Source organism: Sordaria macrospora, chromosome 1 (genome assembly GCF_033870435.1).
Source record: "Sordaria macrospora chromosome 1, complete sequence".
NCBI lineage: Eukaryota > Fungi > Ascomycota > Sordariomycetes > Sordariales > Sordariaceae > Sordaria > Sordaria macrospora.
Genome location: NC_089371.1, coordinates 2,497,615 through 2,519,962, shown reverse-complemented (window position 1 = coordinate 2,519,962; position 22,348 = coordinate 2,497,615). Strand labels below are relative to the sequence as shown.

General features: G+C 52.9%; 4 protein-coding genes across 4 annotated transcripts; 1 reads left to right on the top strand and 3 right to left on the bottom strand.

Moving 5' to 3' along the window:
* Positions 1 to 34: 34 nt before the first annotated feature.
* Positions 35 to 8,253, bottom strand: SMAC4_05986 (uncharacterized protein). The gene is made up of 5 exons (XM_066090369.1): positions 7,528 to 8,253; positions 7,415 to 7,474; positions 7,242 to 7,357; positions 1,434 to 7,171; positions 35 to 1,364 (listed from the first exon to the last, which is right to left on the bottom strand). The coding sequence occupies exons 1-5, from the start codon at positions 7,864 to 7,866 to the stop codon at positions 433 to 435; spliced, it is 7,185 nt and encodes a 2,394-aa protein (XP_065945568.1). The 5' UTR covers positions 7,867 to 8,253; the 3' UTR covers positions 35 to 432.
* A 5,618-nt stretch (positions 8,254 to 13,871) lies between these two features.
* On the bottom strand, positions 13,872 to 15,927 carry SMAC4_05987 (uncharacterized protein). The gene is made up of 4 exons (XM_066090370.1): positions 15,246 to 15,927; positions 14,886 to 15,180; positions 14,131 to 14,820; positions 13,872 to 14,051 (listed from the first exon to the last, which is right to left on the bottom strand). The coding sequence occupies exons 1-4, from the start codon at positions 15,682 to 15,684 to the stop codon at positions 14,021 to 14,023; spliced, it is 1,455 nt and encodes a 484-aa protein (XP_065945567.1). The 5' UTR covers positions 15,685 to 15,927; the 3' UTR covers positions 13,872 to 14,020.
* A 260-nt stretch (positions 15,928 to 16,187) lies between these two features.
* SMAC4_05988 (uncharacterized protein) lies at positions 16,188 to 18,418 on the top strand. The gene is made up of 3 exons (XM_003351061.2): positions 16,188 to 17,359; positions 17,437 to 17,578; positions 17,697 to 18,418. Exons 1-3 carry the CDS (start codon positions 17,310 to 17,312, stop codon positions 18,351 to 18,353), a joined length of 849 nt encoding a protein of 282 aa, XP_003351109.1. The 5' UTR covers positions 16,188 to 17,309; the 3' UTR covers positions 18,354 to 18,418.
* A 522-nt stretch (positions 18,419 to 18,940) lies between these two features.
* Positions 18,941 to 21,011, bottom strand: SMAC4_05989 (uncharacterized protein; the record flags this gene model as incomplete). The annotated part of the gene is made up of 1 exon (XM_003351062.2): positions 18,941 to 21,011. The coding sequence occupies exon 1, from the start codon at positions 20,792 to 20,794 to the stop codon at positions 18,941 to 18,943; it is 1,854 nt and encodes a 617-aa protein (XP_003351110.1). The 5' UTR covers positions 20,795 to 21,011.
* Positions 21,012 to 22,348: the final 1,337 nt, after the last annotated feature.

Below are 22,348 nucleotides of genomic sequence, written 5' to 3'. Positions count from 1 at the left end.
TCTTCAAAGACAAGCAAGCAATTGATTGAAATAACAACACACTCTAAGAGACTTGAAAAATTACGAAATCAGTCAAGTTCCAAAGATCAAAAAGGACATGCATAAGCAGTGTAGATAGGTATAGACCTGTAAATAAAACAATCAAAAACCACCTAATCCTCCTCCGAGCCAGATAGATCCGTTGTAACTGCCTGCTGGGGGGTATATGCTATAAACAAAACAAATAAAGTGGGAATTCCCTTTCCAAAACCAGAGGATATCCAAACCAGAACAATTTCGTCCATCCATCCATCCATCCAACGATACATCCTTTTATAGTTCCGTGCATCCCATCCAGCCGTTAGAACCAATAGTTTGTAAAAGAAAAGTCCAATCCGACACCCTACAAGGTATTCATCTTCCTTTGCTCCCTTCCTTTTCTTTCCCTTTCTCTTACGGCTTAGCAACCTGCTCCTTCCTAAAGAACTTGAAAAACCCAATGGGCAGCACAAGCTGCAATCCCAACACGACCCAAAACCAGGCTTTGCCCAACCCAGGCATCGCCCCCGCCGTGAAATCCGGAAACACGTCCCCGGGTCCATTCTTATCCGGCGCCGTCGCCCTCGCCAACATGGTAAACACCGCGCCCAGGAACTGCGCGCCCATAAGCGTGGCAGCCACGTGCTGCCTCGTGAGCGTCAGCAGCAAGACCATACCTAGTCCGACACCCTGTACTGTATCCAGTAACCCGAGCCACAGCCACAAGCAGCGGGAGATGATGGCGCCAAGGGCCGCGGAGCCGCACCAGGGGAGGTAGAGGCCGATTCCGCTGGTGGCCCATAACATCTGTGCCCAGCGCGGGGCTCCCAGGCCGATGGCGAAGAGGGGGACGATCCACGGGTGGGTTTTGGTGAAGTAGGCGAAGAGCCACAGCAGCAAGCACCAGAGGCCGACGAAGAAGCCGATGGCTAGTAGCAGGATGGCCCAGCCGGGGACGGCGCGGGAGTAAAAGAGGAACTCCCAGGTGCGGCCGTAGGGGGCGGACAGGAAGTAGTTCTGGATGACGACCATGAGCAGAAACCAGGGCACGATGTGGCGGCGCATAAGAGATTTGTAGAAGGAGGGGATCTTGTCGGGGAGCTGGCGGTAGTAATCGGGTAGACCGATGAAGGAGATGACGCCTAGACTCCACAGAATGAGGGCGATGGGCACGGTAATGACCAGCACGACGGGGACCTTGTTGGCGATCCAGAGGCCGTGGGGAGTGCCGGTGGGAGTTTGCCCGGTGAGGAAACTGCCCCAGTACCAGAGGGCTAGGATGTAGACTTGTTGGATTCCTTGGATGATGGCGGCGCGGAAGATCCAGGTCATTATGGGGACACCGCCTGGAGGATATGTTAGCATGGGTCACTTGTCATGGATACGTAGTATCTAGAAGAAAAGGGCTTGCTTACCTTCATCGCCAAAGTTCATTGCAAAGAACAGCGATCCACTTGATGCGCCAGCGGCGTACAACGCCGATGCGGTGTTTTGGACTGGGAAACGGATGTGCTCCGGCATGAACGGCGTGACGCCCAGAAGCATGAATGCCAGGCCGTAGAAGAGCCAGGGCAGGGAGAGCGAGTACAGTGCTGGGAGGCGACGGAACATGAACCACCACAGAAGGGAGCCGAGAGCATAAGTGCCAGCAACGATATAAAGCTGCGTGGGCGTTTGTCCGGATTCACCAGCGAGGAGAACAATTTGATACGAGTTGGCGGCGAGAATCTGGCCGAGGGCAATGATGAAAGAGTAAATAGGCCAGTCACCGAGGCGAATAGAGAGCAGCTTTTTCAAGCCCGTAGGCGGCTTGTACCCTTCGCCAAGCAGGAATTGGTCGTCACGATGGTGGCCGACACCATCGTTGTTATTATTGTTACTTTCCTCGTTCTCACGGTCGTCGTCTTCGGAAGGCGAAATGCTCTGGACGCTGACAACGCTGGCATGTCTCTGCTTCTTGATCTTCAAGCCTGGCATGGGGCTCCGAGAGCGGCTTGGGCTGCGGCTGCGGCCTAGCTTGGCGTTTCTGAATTCCTTGAACCACTCCTTTTCGCTTTGCTTGAGGTAGTCTTCGACGCAAAGCTCGGTTTCCGAGTTCTTGGCCGTGAGTCCGTTGAGCTTGCGCTCGAACTCGCGGTAATACTGACCAGTCGCATCAGTGAAGAAGGGATCGACCTTTTGCAAGCGGAAATCCTGCCTGTCACCAACGACATCGACGACGGAGAGGCGCGAGCTGTTGCGGTTGCGGGCTTGGTAGATACCTTCAGCACCGGGACGAGCTTGTGGGTTGAGCAATCCGAAGGCTTGAGGACGGGTCTCGGAACCATCGGGAGACATCATGCGCATCGCAAATGTATCGACACTGCTGCGATCACCCATTGTGCCGAAGGCATTACCTGCGATAGAGCGGACATCCGTGATCGACGAACTGGCAGAGGGGTTAAGGAACAGGGGGTTCGGCGGCATGAGGGGAGGCATGAGGGGTTCATCAGCACCGTCTTCACCACCGTGGTCGGAATGATCGCGGATACGGTCCACGTTAACAGTGGGAGGAGATCCGGGACCCGGAGGCGGGGACGCAATGCTGGGAATGTCATCATCAAAAGGGTTTGAGGGTGTCCGTCTGTGGTATGCCGCGCCAGGTTCCTGGGGACCGGGCGTCGACGAAGTAGATTCCGCTCGAGATCGTGCGCCCGCAGGTGTCTCAACCGCATCATCAAAGTAATCCCGCTGGCCGTTGTTGCCGTTAAGATCAATGTTAGAAGGAACCGTGAGCAACGAGCCACTAGAGACTCTCTTGTGCTTCTTGGCTTCCTTTTGATGAATGCGAATGGCCTCGGTCTGGAGCGTATCCAGGTCCTCAACCCATTGAGCGACAGGAAACCGTTGCTTGGCACTCCAGGCTCTCATCATCTGGCGGTTCTGCTTCTTGCTCTCCAATGCGCTGACAATGGCTCCACGGAATTGCTGAATAAGATGCTGAGGGGCGGTCGATTCGATCGTGTACCAGAAGCCAGGCATCTGTCCAAGGCCACCAACGCGGGCGCCAACGCCGAGCGCGCCCTTGCGCCCGAATTCAACAGCTACCAGACCAAACGGCTCGTCGCGAGAGGGAATCAGAGCAAACTCAGCGCCGCTGAAAATACAAGGAGGCAGGGCGGTAAACTCGGGCTTGCTGTAAACGCGCTTGGGATACTTCTCCATGAGCTTTGCCAACTTGAGCGCGGCAAACTTGCCATAAAGATCGATAACCGGACCGACGCAAATGAGCTGGGTGGTGGGATATTTCTCCAGGATGGACGGGAAAATGTCGGCGATAAGATCGACGCCCTTCTGAAGCGACCACCTGCCGACGAAGACGAACAGCTCCGCATCCGGGTTGACTTCCAAACCAGCCCACTCCTGAGCCTCTCTCCTGAGATCACCGCGCTTGGCCTCGGCCTCGAAATCGACGACGACGTCCTTCTCCAGGACCTGTTCGTCTCTGCTCCACTCAGCCGTGTCGCTCGGGTCAGGATTAGGCAGCTGGCCGATCTTGGACAGGCCCCAGAAGATGGGATAGCGGGCGTAGGAGCGGTCGCCATATTTCTTCGAGACGCCCACGGCTCCAAAGCCCTTTTGGTGGACACGCAGATAGCTTGCTCCGGCGTGGAGAAGGTTGAAAACCGAGCCGAACTGGACGTACTCCTTCACGACTTCCGGATCCAAGTTGAACACCTCGCACACCTCCTTAGACTCCTCAGGCGTGCGCATAGGCCACATACCTTGGAACTCGGCATTGTGAAGCGAAAGAGCGCAGGGGATGGTGCGTTCAGGAAGCAGGTACAACGGCGCCGCCGCACCGTGGTAATCGTTGATGTGGTACATGTCCGGGTTGAACCTCCGAATGGCCTCGGCAATGCAGTAATTCCAGGCGGCATAGTAGATGGCTGAGTCCATGTCATCCATGCGCGGCGGGTAGGGGTCGGCCTTGGACTGGGTGCGGAAGATGGGCGCGTCGAGCAGCACGTATGTGATATTCTGCACCTGATGGTACTGCACTTCGATCTCGTACTCCTTGCCCATGATGGGCACGTACATCGGCTCAGCGCGCTGGTCGATCGGATAGTCGATGCCACCGACGCAGGGCACAACCCAGATCAGATCCTGGTGCTCCAATGCCTTACCCATGAGCTGGGCCATGACGCCGAGGCCGCCAATCTTGATCTTGATATTCCAGTCGTCGATATTGTACTCCATAGTGGCAATGATAACCTTTCTGCGCTTGCCGGGAACGACAGCGAGCTCCGTGTCACCCACGTCCTTGTGACGGAAATTCTCGAAAGAAACGGTACTGCTGATACGCTTGCCGATGTCGCGCAGAGGTGAGCGACCACGGCGCTTGAAGCCGACCTTGTTGACCTTGACCTTGTAGAAGGAGCCCATGAAAATCCAGACGGCAGTGAGACCACCGACGATGGGGAGCGAAGCCAGCAGGATAAACATGATAATCTGAATCCACATATTTCCCTGGGGCTCCTTACGGAAAGTGAGCAGCGCATCGTTGAAGACAAGCTTCCACGACAGCGCAGGCATCGGCGGCGGTTCTGTAGCATTGATAACGTTCAATGCCAACGATGAAGGCGGCATACGATCCAGGACCCCATCTCCATCCACATCGCCGAACACCCATCCGGCGTCCGGTTTCTGATCAGGATTCATGCCCCATACGTTAAGCTGAAAATGAGTGGGCCACTCATCCATAACGTGGCCCTCCCACAGCCCATCACCAACCAGCTTCAGCTCATTCTTGACACCAGCATCAAAGCCAAACTTGTTGAAAAGACCATGGGCGAAGAGGTGGGGGAAGCGGCGCAACTTGGTGTCTTTGCTGTCACCAGACTGGACAAACGAGGCGCTACCCAGCAGCTTAGACCAGTACTGAACCATGACATGGTCATCATCCCATTCTTGTCTTTTCGTTCCCTTCCAGTCCAGCTTATTGATTTTCTCCTTGCCTCCCTTGTATTCGAGCCAATCACTCCAGCTCGAGCCCCAGTTGGTCGAGTAGCGCCACTTATCGGCACCAGCTGCGGCGTGGTTGACGAAGAGATCACTGCCCTCTTTCGTCACCAGTGTCTTGGAATAGTTGGCATTCATGGGGTTGACAACCGGGTTGTTGAGTGAACCGACACGGAGGAGGAAGTGGTCAGTAGCGCCCGTGCTGACTCCCTTGCGAACAGACTTGGGATCCTTGACAGTAATCCTGTGGATTCCGTCCTTGATGTTTGACAAGGTGGCTTTGAACCTCCAGGTAGAAGGGATAGCGCCGACATATTCGACGATGAAGCTGGTCTTGATCTTCCCGCATTCGTGTTTATCGATTTTGATGCTGGCCTTCTCTTCTGTCTTGGACGTGAAAGAGATCGACTTGAGAACCTCTTCGCAGTCCATTTCCTCTGAGAACTCCAGTTCGATGTCGACCTTTCCGTCTTCGCGAGACTCGATGGAAGCGTCATGGCCATGGTTGAACTTGGTGATCATAGGCGGGGCAGATTCCCAATCATCCTTGAGAACATAGGCTCGGAATTCGAAGGGTGCCATGGTGATATTGCTAAGGCAGCCGCTTATCTCATGGGAATTAGCGAATCCCAAGCTCTGAGAGGATTTCTGCAGTTTGACCTCGTCATAGGGATAGAACAAGTTCTTGATCGTCGCCCCGGCATCGAATGGGGAGATGAAGTCCTTGTCCTTCTTGGAGCAGTCGAAGGTATACTCGGTTTCCTTTTCCTCGTTGTGATAGACAAGCCAGACGGGTTCAGCTGGATATAACTCTTTTTGAACTCCGGGCATGAACGCGCGAGCAACGGACCAAATTCCGAATTCGGTGCTTGTGTTGCTGCCTTCGAGCGTCACGGTCCTAATCTTCGAACTAAGGGTCTGCAGGAGCCATGCTTCACGGAAAGTCTCGAACTTCTCGCGCATATGGTACATCGACTTCATGATGTTGCGGACCGGAGCCGATGGGTCACGGTGATCCAGCCCAACCTTGGGGTCGTTGCAGCCGGTCCTTGATGTCTCAATGGGCCAGCCAATGTATTGTGTACTGTTGCCGGCATGGCAGCCGTGGAGCATCCAGCCGGGTGTAGGCGAGAACGCCTGTCGTCCAAAAATGTAGTTGTCCGCCGTGCTGTCAAGAACGTAAAATTCCTGCTCTTCACCGTAGAAAACCAAGGGGATACCGGGCATGTGCAGGGTCATGATGAATAAACCCAGAAGCATCCTCTGCGTACCCAGTTTGATACCAGACCAACGGAATACATCCTGATTCATAGTCCCGTACATGTGCCGGGGGTCGAAAAGGCCAGTATTGGGGTTGACGAAATCGTTGGTGATAATCATCTGGTTCCACATCTGAACCCAGTTGAGCGGCAGGTCGTAACCAGCTTCCAAGTTTCCACTCATACCGACAAACCTTGTAAGAAAGCGGTATGTCGAATAGTGGAAAGCACCGGCGTCGAGACCGTTTTTGCCCTCGTCGCGTATTACCAGGCTGTTGTTCTTGCTGAGCTCCTTCGTCGTCAAATTCATGACCTGGGGAAAGTTCGGCCGCTGATCTCCTTGTCGTCCTCTGCCAATATAAATCGCACCGTAGCCATCGCCACCGGTGATTTCGCCGGGCAAGAAGAAATTGTCCTTGTTGTGTTCCTTGGCACACTTGCGGACGGCTTCGTTGTGCTCGGCCATGGCATCAACCGTGACTTGCGTGGCCTTATCGAAGCGGAACCCATCGACATCAAGTACCCTGATCGAAAGACACGAGAATAACTCGATGCGTTTGCGAACGGATGGCACCCATTCCCTCAATCGATCCTGGACACTAGCGAATTTGGCCAAGGAACGTTGCCAGTCCGGATGGACACCGAAGGCTTCCATGTCGCCGTACTGGTCGAAATCATTGTCATAGCAGCCCTTTAACTGGCTGGTGACATCGTCTCCCACAGGCATTCCAGTCTCATCCCAAAACCTGGGATACTCGCATTCGTCCTTATATTCGTTGGATGGCGCAAAATCGAGATACTCTCGGTTACTCTTGTAGTGCACCTTGTGTTCGTCGAGCTTAAACGGGGCGGTTTCGTTCTCGAAGCCTTTGAACGCGAGAAGATCGCTCATACTAATCTGGCTGTGAGCCATCTGCCGAGGCAATGGGCAAATAGTGTCTGGAGAAGGTGTTCGAAACTTACGTTGAGAAAGTATGGTCGATCATGACATACATGTCACGTTTATGAATCTCGTCCACCATTCGTTGCCAATCCTTAATTGTACCGTAATGCATGTCCAAGAGAGTCAAGTCAATGGGCTATAGCACTGTTAGCAAAAATGCGAACCCAACACCTATCCCGTCACGACCACTTACAGAGTACGAGTCAACGCCCCAAGGAAGGTTGATAAAGGGTGAACCAGCAATGTAGATAGCCTATTTCGAAATCAGCTATGGTTCCCATTCCTGTTATATCTTCCACCACTTACTTTCATCCCCATGCCTTGGATATAGTCCAGGCTGTCAATGATGCCCTGAACATCACCTCCATGGCGCAACTGGTTGCTTGTTGGATCATGCTCATAGACAGTGCCGTTGATGTTGTCATTAGTAGGGTCACCATTGGCGAACCTGTCGAGGAAAAGCGTGTAGAAGGGAAATCGCCAGTCTTTCGGGGACGGTGTGTATTTATCTCGTTTTGGCGCAGAGTAGTCTAATGGATTTGTGGCGTCTTTATTCTGGTTAAGGTTGTAGTCAACAAAGTCTGGATCGTACCGGAGACCTTGTACTAAGGTCGCCAGGACGAGTGTGAGAAGAACCGCCGCCATGATGAGTAGAGTATCACGCCCAAGAGGGCGGGTGAAGTGAGGAGACTTTCAGATATGGGAAAGATGATAAGAGCGCAAAGAAGAAACAAAGGCCCGTGATAGAAGGTTGCAAATGCAATGGGAGCTTGACCCTGCCTAAAGCAGATCTCAAGCGGGTGTAGAATAGTCAACAAGTGACCAACAGTGTGAGCTAGGGGCGGAAAAGAGGAAGAGTGGAAGCACGGGTTGGGCTGCCAAATGTATTTATTCGAGCTGCCAGTCCACGATAAGATCAAGCTATTGGCCGCACAACAACATCGGGGGGGTAACAGAGCCACCAAGAGATCTCTTGAGCATGGATGTCGAGCATCGACTAAGACAGGATGCGGATCTTGGTGCCTGTGGTCAGAAAATAGAGCTTGACTAAACCCAATCGGTGCTCAGCCCGCCAGAACTACGGGCGAAGCTGGAAGCCTGGGGACAGCCATTGGCAAAGACCTTATTCCCCATTGGCCTATTCGGGTTTAGAAACGAGAAGTCCCGTCAGCATGGAGCGGGAACAAGCCATCTGACGACCCACCAGGTTGGGCACAGCCTTTGGGAACGAGGAGTGGATACGGTGAGGGTCAAGACCTGACGCTCTTTGGTTGAAGGCAAGACGACGAAGGAAGAGAAGCTTTTGGTCCGAGATGTCAACAGCATGCCCGAGCCAATGAGCCGAAATGTGGCTGGTGAATTCTCACTGGGACTGGATAACCTAGCCTCCCTGTAGGGCAAAGATGCCAAAGGTGGTGAGGACTGCGTTTGTCCTCGTAGAAACTGGCCAGTCAGAGAGGACACCAATTCGGGGCCCGTAGGGCTGTGTTAGATTGACGCCCATCCAAACAGCAGCGGCTCCAGGAAAGAAAAAAGAGAATGGAGAAAGTGAAGAGACCCACACGCCTTGGCACCATAGCCAGGGGCCCTGTTCGCGAGCGCTTGGCCAAGCAGACGAAGGATTCGCGATGAACTGGTATCGCCCTTCGAGGAAAGGGGGTTGGTGATCCTCCAGATCCATTTGGAATTTACTGGGTCAAGGTGGTGGTCTGGACTATGTCTTGAGAATTGAAACCAGGCACCCAAGTTGCATAGTCCTGCCTGTAGACCACCTGAATGTTGACTGAGGTCTCAATCAGGACCCAATACCGGCGGAGTTATACAGAACCTCGGACGTGTGCCGTGGAGTTTCGGTGGTGGCATTGATATTACAATCATCCTTCATTATCATGTCGTGTAGCATCGAAATGATATCCGATGGTCCACGGACTGTTGTAAAACTCAACCACAAGTTGTGAGTTGTACATGTGGTTCGTACGAGCCGCTCACAAAGGGTGAGGTTCATCCGGCATGCAGCCCTTCGGACACGTGAATCCACCCATTTGGCTCTTGTCTAGCAGAGAGCGCGGGCAGGCCGCTCGGGAGTTGGAAGATTGCTACCGGGCCCGACCCGGGAAGCGGGATCATGGGTTCGAGAAGTTGACGAGAAGGGGCATTGCTAGAAAGGTCCGGAGAAGATCTACTTAGAGGTGCTAATCCAGGAGTGCCCAGCCCCGTCAAGCATCAAGCATCTCATGTCAGCGAATTTGATCAGCCACCAACTTTTACAGAGGCGGGAGAGATAAGCGGTGCACCCGTTCCAGTGGGCAATGTCGTGATAGGAGGCGCTCGCAGTTTTTATCTCCTTTTGTTGTTGTATCGTGGAGTGAACGGTCTGGGGACGTCCCACGTTGAGGCATTGGCCGTCCTTGACGTTGAGTCGACGCCTCCTGCCTCAAGTAGCGACAGGGGGTAACCTTAATTAAAGAAGGGTGACAGCGACATCAGATAGCCGGACATGACCCAAAGGGAAAATACACCGGAAGGGGACCAGTTGCGATCGAGCTGCGATACGGCACAGTGAAGCCACCCAACGCCATGCTGGACAAGCCGCCAATGGTCGTCGAGCGACCATGACTCTGTAGAGGCAGCCTTTCTATCCTTCAGATAAGCGCCGCATGCTTGTTCAGCCCGGTGTACTGAGGCTGAAAAGGAGAGAACTTTTGGACTTGCCGAAGGTGTCAGTTGGAGAGAGCCGGAGAACCAGCCTGTCAATATTCAAAATGCAATGCCGCCATGCCCTTCAGTCCATACACAAAGCAAGAAGAGTATGGCGTCATCTTGGTAGTGGTCAGAGATGTGACTCGAATAAGCAGCATCGGTTCCATGTTGATTGCCATAAGCCTTGGGGTGGTTTTGGTATATGGGAATCGCACGTCCGGCAAAGGACGGGAAGTAGGCACAAGGCGATGTGGCCAACAGCCGGAAGCGACCCTCTTTGGCGCTCAGTAATCCATCTCCAATAAAAAGGTACAATTCCCGCGGCTAAGGAATGGGCTTGAGTGCGAGGTGAAGAGGCGCGCCGGCGCGTGTCAAGCGCGTTGAGTTGCGGTTGTCTGTCATGTCTATAAAGACCTCCTGAAATTCCACTTGTGAATTCTGGGAAGTTTGTAGGACTCGCTGGGGTCTCCAGGGTTCCAAAGTGTTATCGATACCGTTGAGGTTGTGACCATTGGGCGAATTCCCCGACGGAGTGTCGTTGCAGAAGAAGACGTAAAATGAAAGTGAGAAGAGAAAGTGAAATGGTTGGGTTGGGTTGAGGTTGGCTTGGCTTGGCGCTGCTGTGGAGGGTTCCACTCGTAAGACTGCCAAGAATCGGAGCTTGGGCGCCAATGGAAATGTGGGTCCTACGATCAGGGTCCATCTGTGGCATCCCAAATCCGAAACATCAACCGGACGTTGAACGTTGTGGTAATTTTGTGCACAACCACGGCACCGGACAAGCCAGCTCCCGCAACATTACCGGGCCATCTTTGATCGACTTCGTGCATCATTTGCTTTGCCGTCTCAAAACAGTCAGATTTCGTCTTCAAATCTACATCAGCTTCTTCAGCTTCAGAGCGGGTGCTAGCGGGTATCCAACATGCGCTGCACCAAAAGAGCGGCTATCGCATCTTGGATCGGAGAAAATGCAGAATCTCGCAAAAGCCATTGGTGACAGATGGCATGTCAGAGAGGGGAAAAGAAAAGAGAGAAGAAAAAAAGATGATGATTCTTTCACCCCTCCCCCCTTCTAGCTTTTCGCGATTTCCTTCCCTTTGGTTGGCTATTTTCCGCCCACTCTCACCAGTCCGCCCTTTTTAGTGCTGACCATGTGTGGCTCAAGAACCAGCATCACAAATCATCCTTGGTCCCAGCCGCAGCAGGCAACCGCTATTGGGGGAAATTAGCCTCCCCTCCAGTACTTCTCCGTCTCCTTGGACCGGCCGATACCTATTCCTGCCCATGATGGCGGTAGCCCTGTAGCCCAGCAGGGCAGAGAATCCTTCGTTCTTTTGACTTCAGCTTCTTGCCAAAAATACCTCGCTGATCAAGGTACCGACTTATCTTGACTTGGCGATTTGGCAGATAACGTCGACTCTCTCCTCCTTGGGGCTCTTCACCGCGAGTTCCTACGGTAATAAAACAAACAGATAACAAGTCTTGAATCCCTACATATTCAGGTACCGACAGGATGGATTCGCGACGGCAAGGGTTCCTTCTTCACAACTATATCTCGTCGATTCTTAAGATACCGAACAACCTCGGACTAGGTATCTGTTAACTTGGTTCCCACGAAAGCTGGTAGATTCAGTGATGAGGGAAGTCCCATCTCAACCTGCTTTCCATCTTGGTTAAGCAAACGTCTTGGTGAAAACACCAAAACCTGTTTACGCTGCCCGTTTACTCCGAAGGGCAATATTGCCCGTCTTCCAAAGAGACCAGAACTATGGACGTCTTTTCAAAGCACTTCAGCAGTGCTACACTTACTTTGGTGATCTGACATCGGAATCTTTGCCATCCGTCTCGTCTTGCCATCAAGATCACATCAGGCTTGTCCTCCTATTAACCTCAAGATAGTAGAAGAACAGGGATGCCTCTGGATAGCGTGAGAGAATGGCTGAGAGTGACACACACGTAACTGTCACACAAGAAGAAAACCCGACGTGACACTTAGACGCCGTGACTCCTTTCTCGAACGTCACGTTCCAAGACCTCGCCATAGCTACTTAAAACAGACTGTGTCTTGAAGGTAATCTCGTATCGGTTTTCGGGAGTGAGTGTTCCAGGCATTTGACCTCGACTCCAACTCTCAGGAGAGAGAATCAAGCTGACAAGACCATCATCCTACATTAACTTTGATTATGATGGCCTACTAACTTCGCTTTTACACTATCGTTCGTACCTACTGAGCAACGATCAATCTCCCAGTGACCAGGCTAGAATGGCCACACCACATTCACATGATCTTTTTAGAAGAATCCAAAGAGCGCAAAGACTTTACTCGGTAGTCTAAACCGTCTCATCTAACACCAGCGATCTATACAAGCTGTTCTGTTCCATGACGCCTTTGTGTACATCTCATACCTTGGTTGTCAGAAGAATTCTGAAATCAGCAAGACAGGTATCGTCCACACACGCACACACCTGAGCTATCTCCAATGGCACCACGTTCGTTCATCATCAATCTCCCAGTCCCCATCTCAAAGTATACCTACCTACTACCGACGCAACACCCCAGCTGATTGTCCACCTACATACACAGTAGAATAGTCACGGCCTTGACTGTCTGTCTCAGCAGAAAAGAAAAAAAGAAAACAACCAGAATGCCACGGTTCATCAAACATTACATACCTACCTGGAAAGTCAAACATTCGAATTGGGCCCATAATTGTCCTGTTTACGTGTAGGTAGGTCAAGGCAGGGCAGTACTTGTAAAGCGATACTCACTGTTGGTACAAACACCTAACTGACCACTTATCTATTCCATGACGTCCCAGTCTCCAAGATCTGTGAACCTTTTGACAACATGAAGTGCATGCAATGACACAAGGGTACATGTAACAAAAGAGTGAAAATCGCATCGCAAATTCTCATCGCCGTCACCACCGCTTTGCATCTGCGCCGCTGCCCTAGTAGGTATCCAAGCCGCATCCGTAAAGTGAGGCATGAGGCGTGAGGCGTGAGGCGTGAGGAGTGAGGAGAGTCGCACGCAGTCGGGACCATTTAAAAAAAAAAAAGCAAAAAAAAAAAAAGCAATGATCACCAACAACCTTATTTTGTTTTTTTGACTCATGCCACTTGAAAGTCTGACCTGACCTGACCTGACTCGAACTGGACTCGATACAGGTTACATATATACGTGAAAATTTCACTTTACTGTGTGTGGCATAGTCTGTTTTTGCTTGTTGATTTGAGATGTCATAATCAGTGCTGACGAACCTTTCGTTTGCTTTGTCCTAACGAAAGAGCGAGGAGGGTGTTGCTTACGACAGCCAAACTCAACTAGATCACCTACTCACCCCATGTCCTGAATAGATAGAGCACGGCAAGGCAATTTGCCGTGGAAAGGTTAGAGAAATTTTTATTTTTTTTACAACCACCACAATTCGAACACACCACCTCCCGGTGTTTAATCCATCCCTCCCCAAACCTCCGAAGAAAGTGCAAAAAGATACAAAAGAATATACCAACAACCGCTTGTCCGAGCAGGGAGACGATTAACCATCAAAACACCTAACTTTTCTTTCTTTTTCTTTCTTTCTTGTGGTGCTATCTGTCACTTGAGTGTATATAATTCTTTTTTAACCGGGTTTTTTGTTTTTCTGTCTTTTTGTATGTGTCCTTTTTTCTGGGTTTGGGGTGTCACGACTGTAGACCGTTACGCCACACGACCAAGCAGTTGTTGATGAAAGCAGGTGCCGTTCGGGTCAATCATATACCCGTTAGGCGGTCTGATCTCTTGGTCTACTTGGCTGCGGGATGGGGTGGGATGTGATGGAAGAAAGTAAATGGAAGGACCAGCGGCCGATGCAGATGCGGGCAGCTTCACTGGAGTCTGGTGGACAAAGTGGTGTACGATAATATAGAAAGGGCTCCCATCCGCGTGAACCAAAGAACATCAAAGACATAACTGGGTATCGCATTAAACTGTCTAAAAGATGCGAATAAAGGCTATCCAACTTCAACGATGACTCCAGCGTATTACAACCCAAGAACAGTAAGCGTATAGTTCATTAGTTGTAGCTCGTGACTAAAACAAAGGAAAGTGTTCGGCAGTTTAGACGGTCTCGATATACCTCTTCATCTCCCTGTTTCAAATTGTTAGCATCTCGTGGTCAAATTCCCATCCAGGGAATCAGCGATAGGAAGCGTGGGGCTGTAACATACCAGTCGGTGACGGCCTCATCCCAAAGACGGATCTCATGCTCTCTCGTCCCTCCGTAGTGGTCCACAAACTCGTCTCCAAACACTTCTCTCGCGATGCTGTCCTTCCTCATAAATCGCTCGGTGGCCTCCTTCAGACTCTTGGCCAGTCTAGCACCCGCATCAGACTCCCCGCCAACCTGCTCGCCCTTGCCTAGCGGTGGGCATGGGATCTCGAGCTTCTTCTCCACACCGCGCCAGCCCAATGCTAGGACGCCGGACAAAACGTAGAACGGGTTGGCATCTGCACCGGGCACGCGAACTTCGAAGCGGGTCGCACCGGCCTTGGATCCCGGAGGACCGATAAGTCTGATAGAAGCGGCACGGTGCTCCAAACCCCAGGAGACGGTTACGGGTGCCCAGAAGTTCTCGACGAGTCGCTTGTAGCTGTTGATAGTTGGGGCAATCATGGGCATGATATCTGGTAGGCCCTCGAGGATTCCGGCGAGGAAATGTCTGCCCAGGTCTGAAAGATAGGCGACATCGGGATACGGAGCGTTGGGATCGGCTTCTTCGCGAGCCAAGAGATTCTTGCCATCTTTGTTGACGAGAGAAATGTGCATATGTCCGCTGTTTCCGGGAAGGCCTTGCTTGGGCTTGGCCATGAAGCAAGGGGTGATTCCGTATTTTGTGGCCACAGACTTGACAACGTATCTGGAACACTTTTGTTAGCAGCAAATATGTGTATATGTGGAAACTACTGGGGAGAGCATGCGTACTTGAACAAGCTGGCACGGTCGGCCATCTGCTTAACTTCGCCGAACTCGAGCGCAGCCTCAAACACGCCCGGCCCACTCTCGGTATGCCAGCCCTCGATGTTGCACTGGAACTCTTCGCATGTGTTGAAGATATCGTAGTAGTAATCCTTGTTGTGGACCGGTCGTGTCAAACTGTAGCCAAACATGCCCTCGGTCAGGGATGGTAGGGAATGAGGAGGGTTCTCCTTCAGGTAGGACGCTGTTGAATCGCTAGAGCTTTCCGCGGGCGCTCGGAATTGGAAGAATTCGTACTCGGCTGTTGTCGTGGCTCTAGTTAGACACGCTTCTGTTATGCCTCGTTAACCAAGAGGAGTTACTTACCTCCAGCCATAGCCTCGTATCCCTTCTCGCCCAGCTTTGCCAGTTGTTTTCTCAGCAGGCCACGCGGGCAAGCTGACACGGGCTCCATGGTATCAGGGTCATGGAAGCTAACCAAGAAGAACGGCACATTGTTCTCCCACGGGATGCGCCGGAAGCTGTTGAGATCTGGAATGGCAATGATGTCTCTGTATCCGTTCTCCTTGTTGCTGACTTTCAGCTCTTTGATGTATGTCTGATCGTGCATATCCCAGCCGAAGATGACAGAGCAGAAGCCGAAACCTGACTCGGCAATAGATAGGAACTTCTTCTTCGATACAAGCTTGCCGCGAAGTTGACCGTCGACGTCGATACCGGCGAGCTTGACTGAGTTGTCATTGGCGAGCAGGTCAGGGAGCTGGGCCGCCGTTATTTCTTTGCTGTCGTTACCGTTCGGAGCCATTTTGGATATCGGTAATCTCGGGTTTTTGTAGGAATCTGTACAAAAGAAGCACAAAGAGAAGTGTAGGACTTGAAAGCGGCGATCAAGCGTTCGAGAGGAGGATCGGACACTGACGGAAGAAGTGTGCTGGGCTTGTAAAGGGAATCCTCGTCGCCGGTATAGGAAGATGGATTTAGGTGATTTGTCTTGCCGTTCTCGAGGTTGGACGGAAGAAAGGGCACGACGCGAAAGATGGTTTCATGAACCAGACGAAATGGCGGATGGGATGATGACGATCACCTCGAGGGGTTCCTGAACCGCAACTGGGAGTGTGCACCGGAGGACTGATAAGCTTATCGGACAGGAACGACTGGGGCTACAGCCAATCACATCTGGCAGCAGAGAGACCTTACGTCACCGCCTTGGCTTCTGGGCTTCTTCATGAAGCTCCCCAGGGCTATATAGGTACCTTGGCTTTCTTGGCTTTCACTTGAGGTTGACAGCTACGCACTGTACCTGCTGAAGGTCAACCTGACTGTGACTCTCCTAATGCAAGCAAGATATTCCATCATGCGATTCTCGATCTCGTCGAAATTTCCGTCAATGAAGCATATCATAAATACCTTGTCTCATCATATCAATATTCTCAATAATCCTCCCGCGGTCAGAGCCGGCGCTCGACGATAAGCTCACCGTGTCACAACAACCCTCTCGCTCCAAGACAGCTCCGTCATCGGCGAATACTGGCAACCCCGCTCTGACCAGCTGATCAAGTCCTCAGGTGACCGACTCTAACCTCTTGAACAAGCCGCTCCTTGTTCTCATATTGCGATCAAAGCCATTTCTCTGATACTCGGGCTCGTCGGGATGAAAATTCATAGACAATTGCCATCACACCAAGACAGTTTGTGAAACAGAACCATGACGCCAGGAATGTCCACGATTCCATCCACTCGAGTCCACATCATCTCCACGATGAAGCTAAGGGCGGGGACGCACCCCATCACCCGCCCCTCATTCTCCTGCGCAGGGCCATCCATACCTTGTTGGCTAACTGGTGACGCCGGGGTCGAGACTGACAAACAGAAACACCACCCAGTGAGCTTGCGATGCTTATCAAACGTCACAAGATCAGCTGACAGCCGCCATGGCTCGAAAGGAGGGACAGTCTGCGAATCTGTGGTCTCGCGGTGGAGCAGGCATGATAACACGATGTACCTCTCTCTCCCTTTCTGAGTGAGTGTTACAATATCGCCGTTCTCGGATCCATTTTTGGATCAGCAACAAACCGCCTCCTCCCGTTTGATAGCTTGCCGTGTTTGTTGTCTTTCGCTGGATGCTATCTGAAAGAGATAGTCCACCTGAGGCGAGTTTGTTGAAGCTTCAATCTGTTCTGTTCTGTGATATCCGTTTGCCATTGCTCTTTCTCTGAATCTCAGAAGAAGAACGTCATTGTTCTCCGCCAGATTTCTCTACATTGTCCGTGAGCCTTATCAATCAACATCCCGCCCCGCTGCTCACAATCCTCCCTCATAGCAACCACCTACATAACATTTTGATAGCCTCCTGTTGTTCACCTACGCAGCAAGACAAACCTCGGAAGACTTCATTTTTAACTTCGATCTCCTAACAAATTCATACATATCATGCCTGGACGTCTTGCGGGCAAGAATGCCATCATCACCGGCGCTGCTGGGTAAGTCAAGTCTAGACACCCCCCAAAAAATCACCGAAAAAAGAAACCTGATTTCTGATGTTCCCACGTCCAAACAGAGGCATCGGCCTAGAAACCAGCATCCTCTTCGCCAAAGAGGGCGCCAACGTGCTCATGGCCGACATCTCTGCTGAAGCCGTCCACCGCGCCGAAGCCAAAGTCAAGCAGCTGGTGCCCAGCGCATCGCGAGTTGAGTCCATTGTACGTCACGTTCACCTACCTCTTTTCTGCTACAACTACCACCACCTCCAAAAAAAACCACCCATTTTTTCCTCCAAGGGCCAAACCCAAACTAACTTTTTGGGAAAAAAAAAAACAGGTCTGCGACGTCTCCAAAGAATCCGACGTGCAAAAAATGGTCGAAGCCCTCGACCCCTGGGGCGGCCTGGATATCATATTCAACAACGCGGGCATCATGCACGCGCGCGACGACGACGCCGTCGCCACGCCCGAAGCCATCTGGGACCTGACGCACAACATCAACGTCAAGGGTGTCTGGTTCGGGTGCAAGCACGCGGTGCTGTCTCTGCGCAAGCACCACAAGACCAAGGGGTCGATCATCAACACGGCCAGCGTGGTGGCTTTGGTCGGGTCCGCAACGCCGCAGCTGGCTTACACGGCCTCCAAGGGCGCGGTGCTGGCCATGACGAGGGAGCTGGCCATGGTGCATGCGCGCGAGGGGTTCAGGTTTAACTCCCTCTGTCCGGCGCCCCTGAATACCCCGCTACTGCAGGATTGGTTGGGCGATGATAAGGCCAAGAGAATGAGGAGGGAGATCCATTTCCCCAGCGGAAGGTTTGGGGAGGCGGTGGAGCAGGCGCAGGCGGTCGTGTTTCTGGCGAGCGATGAGGCGAGCTTTGTTAATGGGCATGATATGGTGGTTGATGGAGGCATGACCAAGGCGTATGTCACACCGGAGGGACCGGCGACGGCGGCGCCGGTTAATAATGCGCTGAAGGAGACGTTGGAGGAGTAGACTTGGACGAAGGGGTTTTACTAGGTCTGAGAGAGAGATTATGATTAACGATGATTTTTTTTCGTACATTATGCACTGCAAAAAAGAAGAAAGGCCACGTTCCCTGATATGTATGTGAAGGTATAAAGCGAGGCGATGTGAGGTTCATGCATGTACGTGGTCAAGATGATGCACAACGATATGGATGTGGTAGGTATGCAAGGTACAGACAGCTACCATCGTACATTACATCTACGTGAAGATGATATGACAGTGATATCCACAAAGAACCTTTCGTATAAGTAACAACGATCTAGCTAGCCACATAACGCAACAAGAGCAGCTAGGCTACTTCTTGGAGACCAATAAAAGTATGCTGCAATAACCAAGAAAACAAAAACAAAAAGCAAAAAGAACATTGGAAAAAGACGCCCCATGAAATGCCATGCAAGAACTTCGCCTTGAGCCAACCAACTGAATCCGAAATAGCCGCCCGCCTAGCAAGTCCCCCATTGACTTCAACCTCTACCATAGGAGGTGATTTGTTCACACCTCACTTCAACCATGTACGTACTGTATCCCGACTTCCCCCCACAGAAAAAACTCCCTTACAAGAACTGGTTCTCAGTGTTACCCTCGCCCATACTCTTGTTAGTCGAGCTGCCGCTCTGAATATGTCCAAGAATGGCATCAACGTAGTTAGCGCCGCTCCACTTCTGGTGCGTGAGCACATCAACACCGAGCTCCTTCTCGCGCTTCTGCACCAACTCCACATACGCCTGCATGCCCTCGTCCTTGAAGCGGCGGGCCAGCTCGCTGCTGATGGTGGCGGTGCTGTGCAGACCGGCCAAGGACACAAGCTGGAGCGTGAATCCTTCCTTCGCAATGTCCCAGATGAACGACTTGAGCGTGTCCTGGGTGAAGCCGTGGGCCATCCAGTTGAACGAGGGAGAAAGGTTGTACACGAGGCCCTTGCCGGGGAACTTGTCGCGCACGGCGCGGCCGAGCTCGGTGGCTACCTCGACGGACGGGTCACCCGTCTCAACCCAGAGGAGGTCGGCGTAGGGACCGAAGGCGAGGGCGCGCTTGGTGGCGGCCGCCATGCCGCTGCGGAAGTGGTAGAAACCCTCGCGCGTACGGGGGACGTCCCAGTCCCAGTAAACGGGGTTCTCGGGGGTGATGGAGTTGGCGAGAGCGCGGCGGGCTGTGATGCCCATGTTGGGGTTCTGGGCAATGGTGGCCTTGTAGGTACCAAAGAGGTCCTGACGGACGTTGTGCTTCTCAAAGTGGGCGAGGGCAGCCTCGTCGAAGGTGACAAGCTTGGTGTTCTTGACCCAGTCGGCCTCGTAGGCGTCGATCTCCGGGCCGGGGGCGCCGCGGGCCTCCATGTCGGCGAGAGTCTCGGCGAGCGAGGTAATGGAAGTGTCGGCGACACCGAGGATGAACTCGTGATCACGGGCGTCGATGGAGGAAGAGAGCAGCTTGCCACTCTCCGAGTCCGTGCGGGCGATCACGAGGTTCTCGGTACCCATGACGTCCCACTGGAAGCGGGCGGCCTTGAGACGGTTGATGTGCTCACCGGTAGGGACGAGGACCTTGCCGGCAAGATGACCGCACTTCTTGCCTCCGTGCATCTGATCCTCAAAGTGGACGCCGGCCGCACCGTTCTCGGCAAACAGCTTGGCAAGCTTCATGACAGCGGTCAAACCGCCGTGGCCGGTGTCGCCGTCGGCAATGATGGGACGGAAGTAGTCGGTGTAAGGGGTCTTGGCCCGCTCCTCAGGGGTCATCTTGCTGCGCAGGTGCCATTGCTTGCGGTCATGCATGCTCTGGGCCTTGTGCAGACGCTGGACCTGGTTGGGAACGGTGTTGTAGGGGTAGTCGCCAAAGTCAGGAGAGACCTCGTTGGTGGTGGTCAGAAGCGAGGAGCATGCCCAACCCGAGATGTAGAGAACCTCCTGGTGAGGCGCCTGCTGGGTCATCTGGATGGGATCGATAGCACCCAGAGTGTGGATGGGCTTGCCCTGGGCGTAACGCTCTTGCACCAAATTCCAGAGCTTGCGGGCCATGACGGAGGAGGGATAGGTCTGCTGAAGCGAGCCACGCTTGCTCACGACATCGACGGCAGACCAGTCGCGCTTGATGCCCTTGAAGCGCGGCGACGCCCACCAAGCCTCAACTTCCTTGACCTGTTGTTGGAGGAGGGCATCTTCGGCGGCGCCGGCTTTTTTCTCCTCAGGAAGAAGCTGGAAGGACTCGGCAGGGAGGGTCGAGGAGAAGGGAGGCTCAACAGGAGCCAAAGACGAGGAACCGGTCATCCTGGCAGCTGATGTCGAAAGGAGGCGAGCGTGCCCGGGGGTGCTGGCGGTTCTCGTGGTGCGGGCGCAAAGGCCAGAGAGGGATGATGAAGTCTGCGCCGGGAGGGTTCGCCGGGAGACTCTGGGGATTGCCCTGCGAAGCATTGTAGCTTTCAGAGCGTGTGGAAGTCGGTAACTGACTCGTGTACTTGCAGCTGCTTTTGCAGTGGGCTCAAAACAGAACCAAAGCTGGACTTTTCAGAAGTGCAACTGTGTTGTCTGGGATGAGGTGCGTTGGATCAGTGAAATTCCGCGGGGCAGCTAGCGGTTCCTGAATGTGGGGGAGAAATGTAGGTGTAAGTTTTGAAGGTGGGAATTGGAGAAAAGAAGATATCAGGACTATCGACTCGGGGAAAGATAGTTTGTTCAAGTTGGAGAACGACAAAACTGCAAAACAATTATTAAGCTAATCAGCTACTTGTATTACGTAGACAGGAGGAGTCAAGAGTGACAAGCCTGGCAAATTGTCATGTTTTTGTTGCGATATCGCCCCCTGTTGTGAGTGCTGACTACGGTACCGCTTCCCCGACGCTGCCCCGACGGTGCCGACTCCATATCTCCATACATCTTGTGACGTGACAAACTGGACAGTAACCTGGGCCTGGGCGCCAATTTGACCGACGTTATGCCCAACACGGGCAGTGCACAGCGAGGACTCTCCATTTCCCCTCCATGAGAGGTTGGAGGAGGTCCATAAAAAAGGAGAGTGAGGTCCATCTCGGCATAGCTATCGGCCTCACAACACTCACTGCGACGTCCGTTCCTCCGGACATCGAACACGGCCGCTGCCAAACGCCGCCAGACAATGCAACCTGAGTGGCAACAGCCGAGGAAGATTATCTTGTCCGTCATTGGCCAATGGCACCTGTCACGCTTCCCCGCGTCTCCCCCAGATCGGCCCTTCAGGGGGCAATGCGATCCCATGAGGAGAGAGGAGGGGCATGGCCTGGAGGAAAGGAGGACGGGCTTGGCCAGGGTAGACTAACATATCTGGGTGGGAGACACACGCAGACTCTGTTAGTGAGGCCATCCTCTAAGCCCGTTGAGGAAGCTGGCCGTGGCCGCCGTGGGCGCTGCCGAGACGGCTTTCCTCGGTTGTGAGACTGGAAAACTGGACGGATTGGCGTGGGGTTGGACCAAACGAGACAAGGCGATGCAACGTCGTCACAAGCCAGATGACCGTGGGAAGCCGCCAAGGGCTTCTGGTTGGGAGAAAAAAAGACAAAAAGGCGACGCGGTTCCTGGAGATTGCTCGGCGTGCTTGTGGCCCTGTGAATCCCATCCTTTTGTTTATAAGACATCGACGACGACATCACTCACTTCAACGAGTCAGTCACTGTCTGCAGCTTCCAGTTTGCTTCCACTTTCCCCAGACTGTCAAACAGAAAACCTCAGGTACGAGATGGAGTCCTTTCCCCAGTTTGTCAGCGCTGCCCCCCAAATGCCCCCATATGCTCCCCATACCTGCCTCCATTCCAACCCCGCTCTTGTCATTTTGACAGCTGTCTTCCAGCACGTTTGTTCCCCATTTCCCCAGGCCCTCAGCGGCCCCATCATGTCCCGTCTTCCACTTGCCCACGCAGTCCACAGGCGGGCGGCTCCAGTGTTCCGCTTCTGGGGCAGCTCCAACTGGGACTCCACCTTATCCCTCGGCTGGGC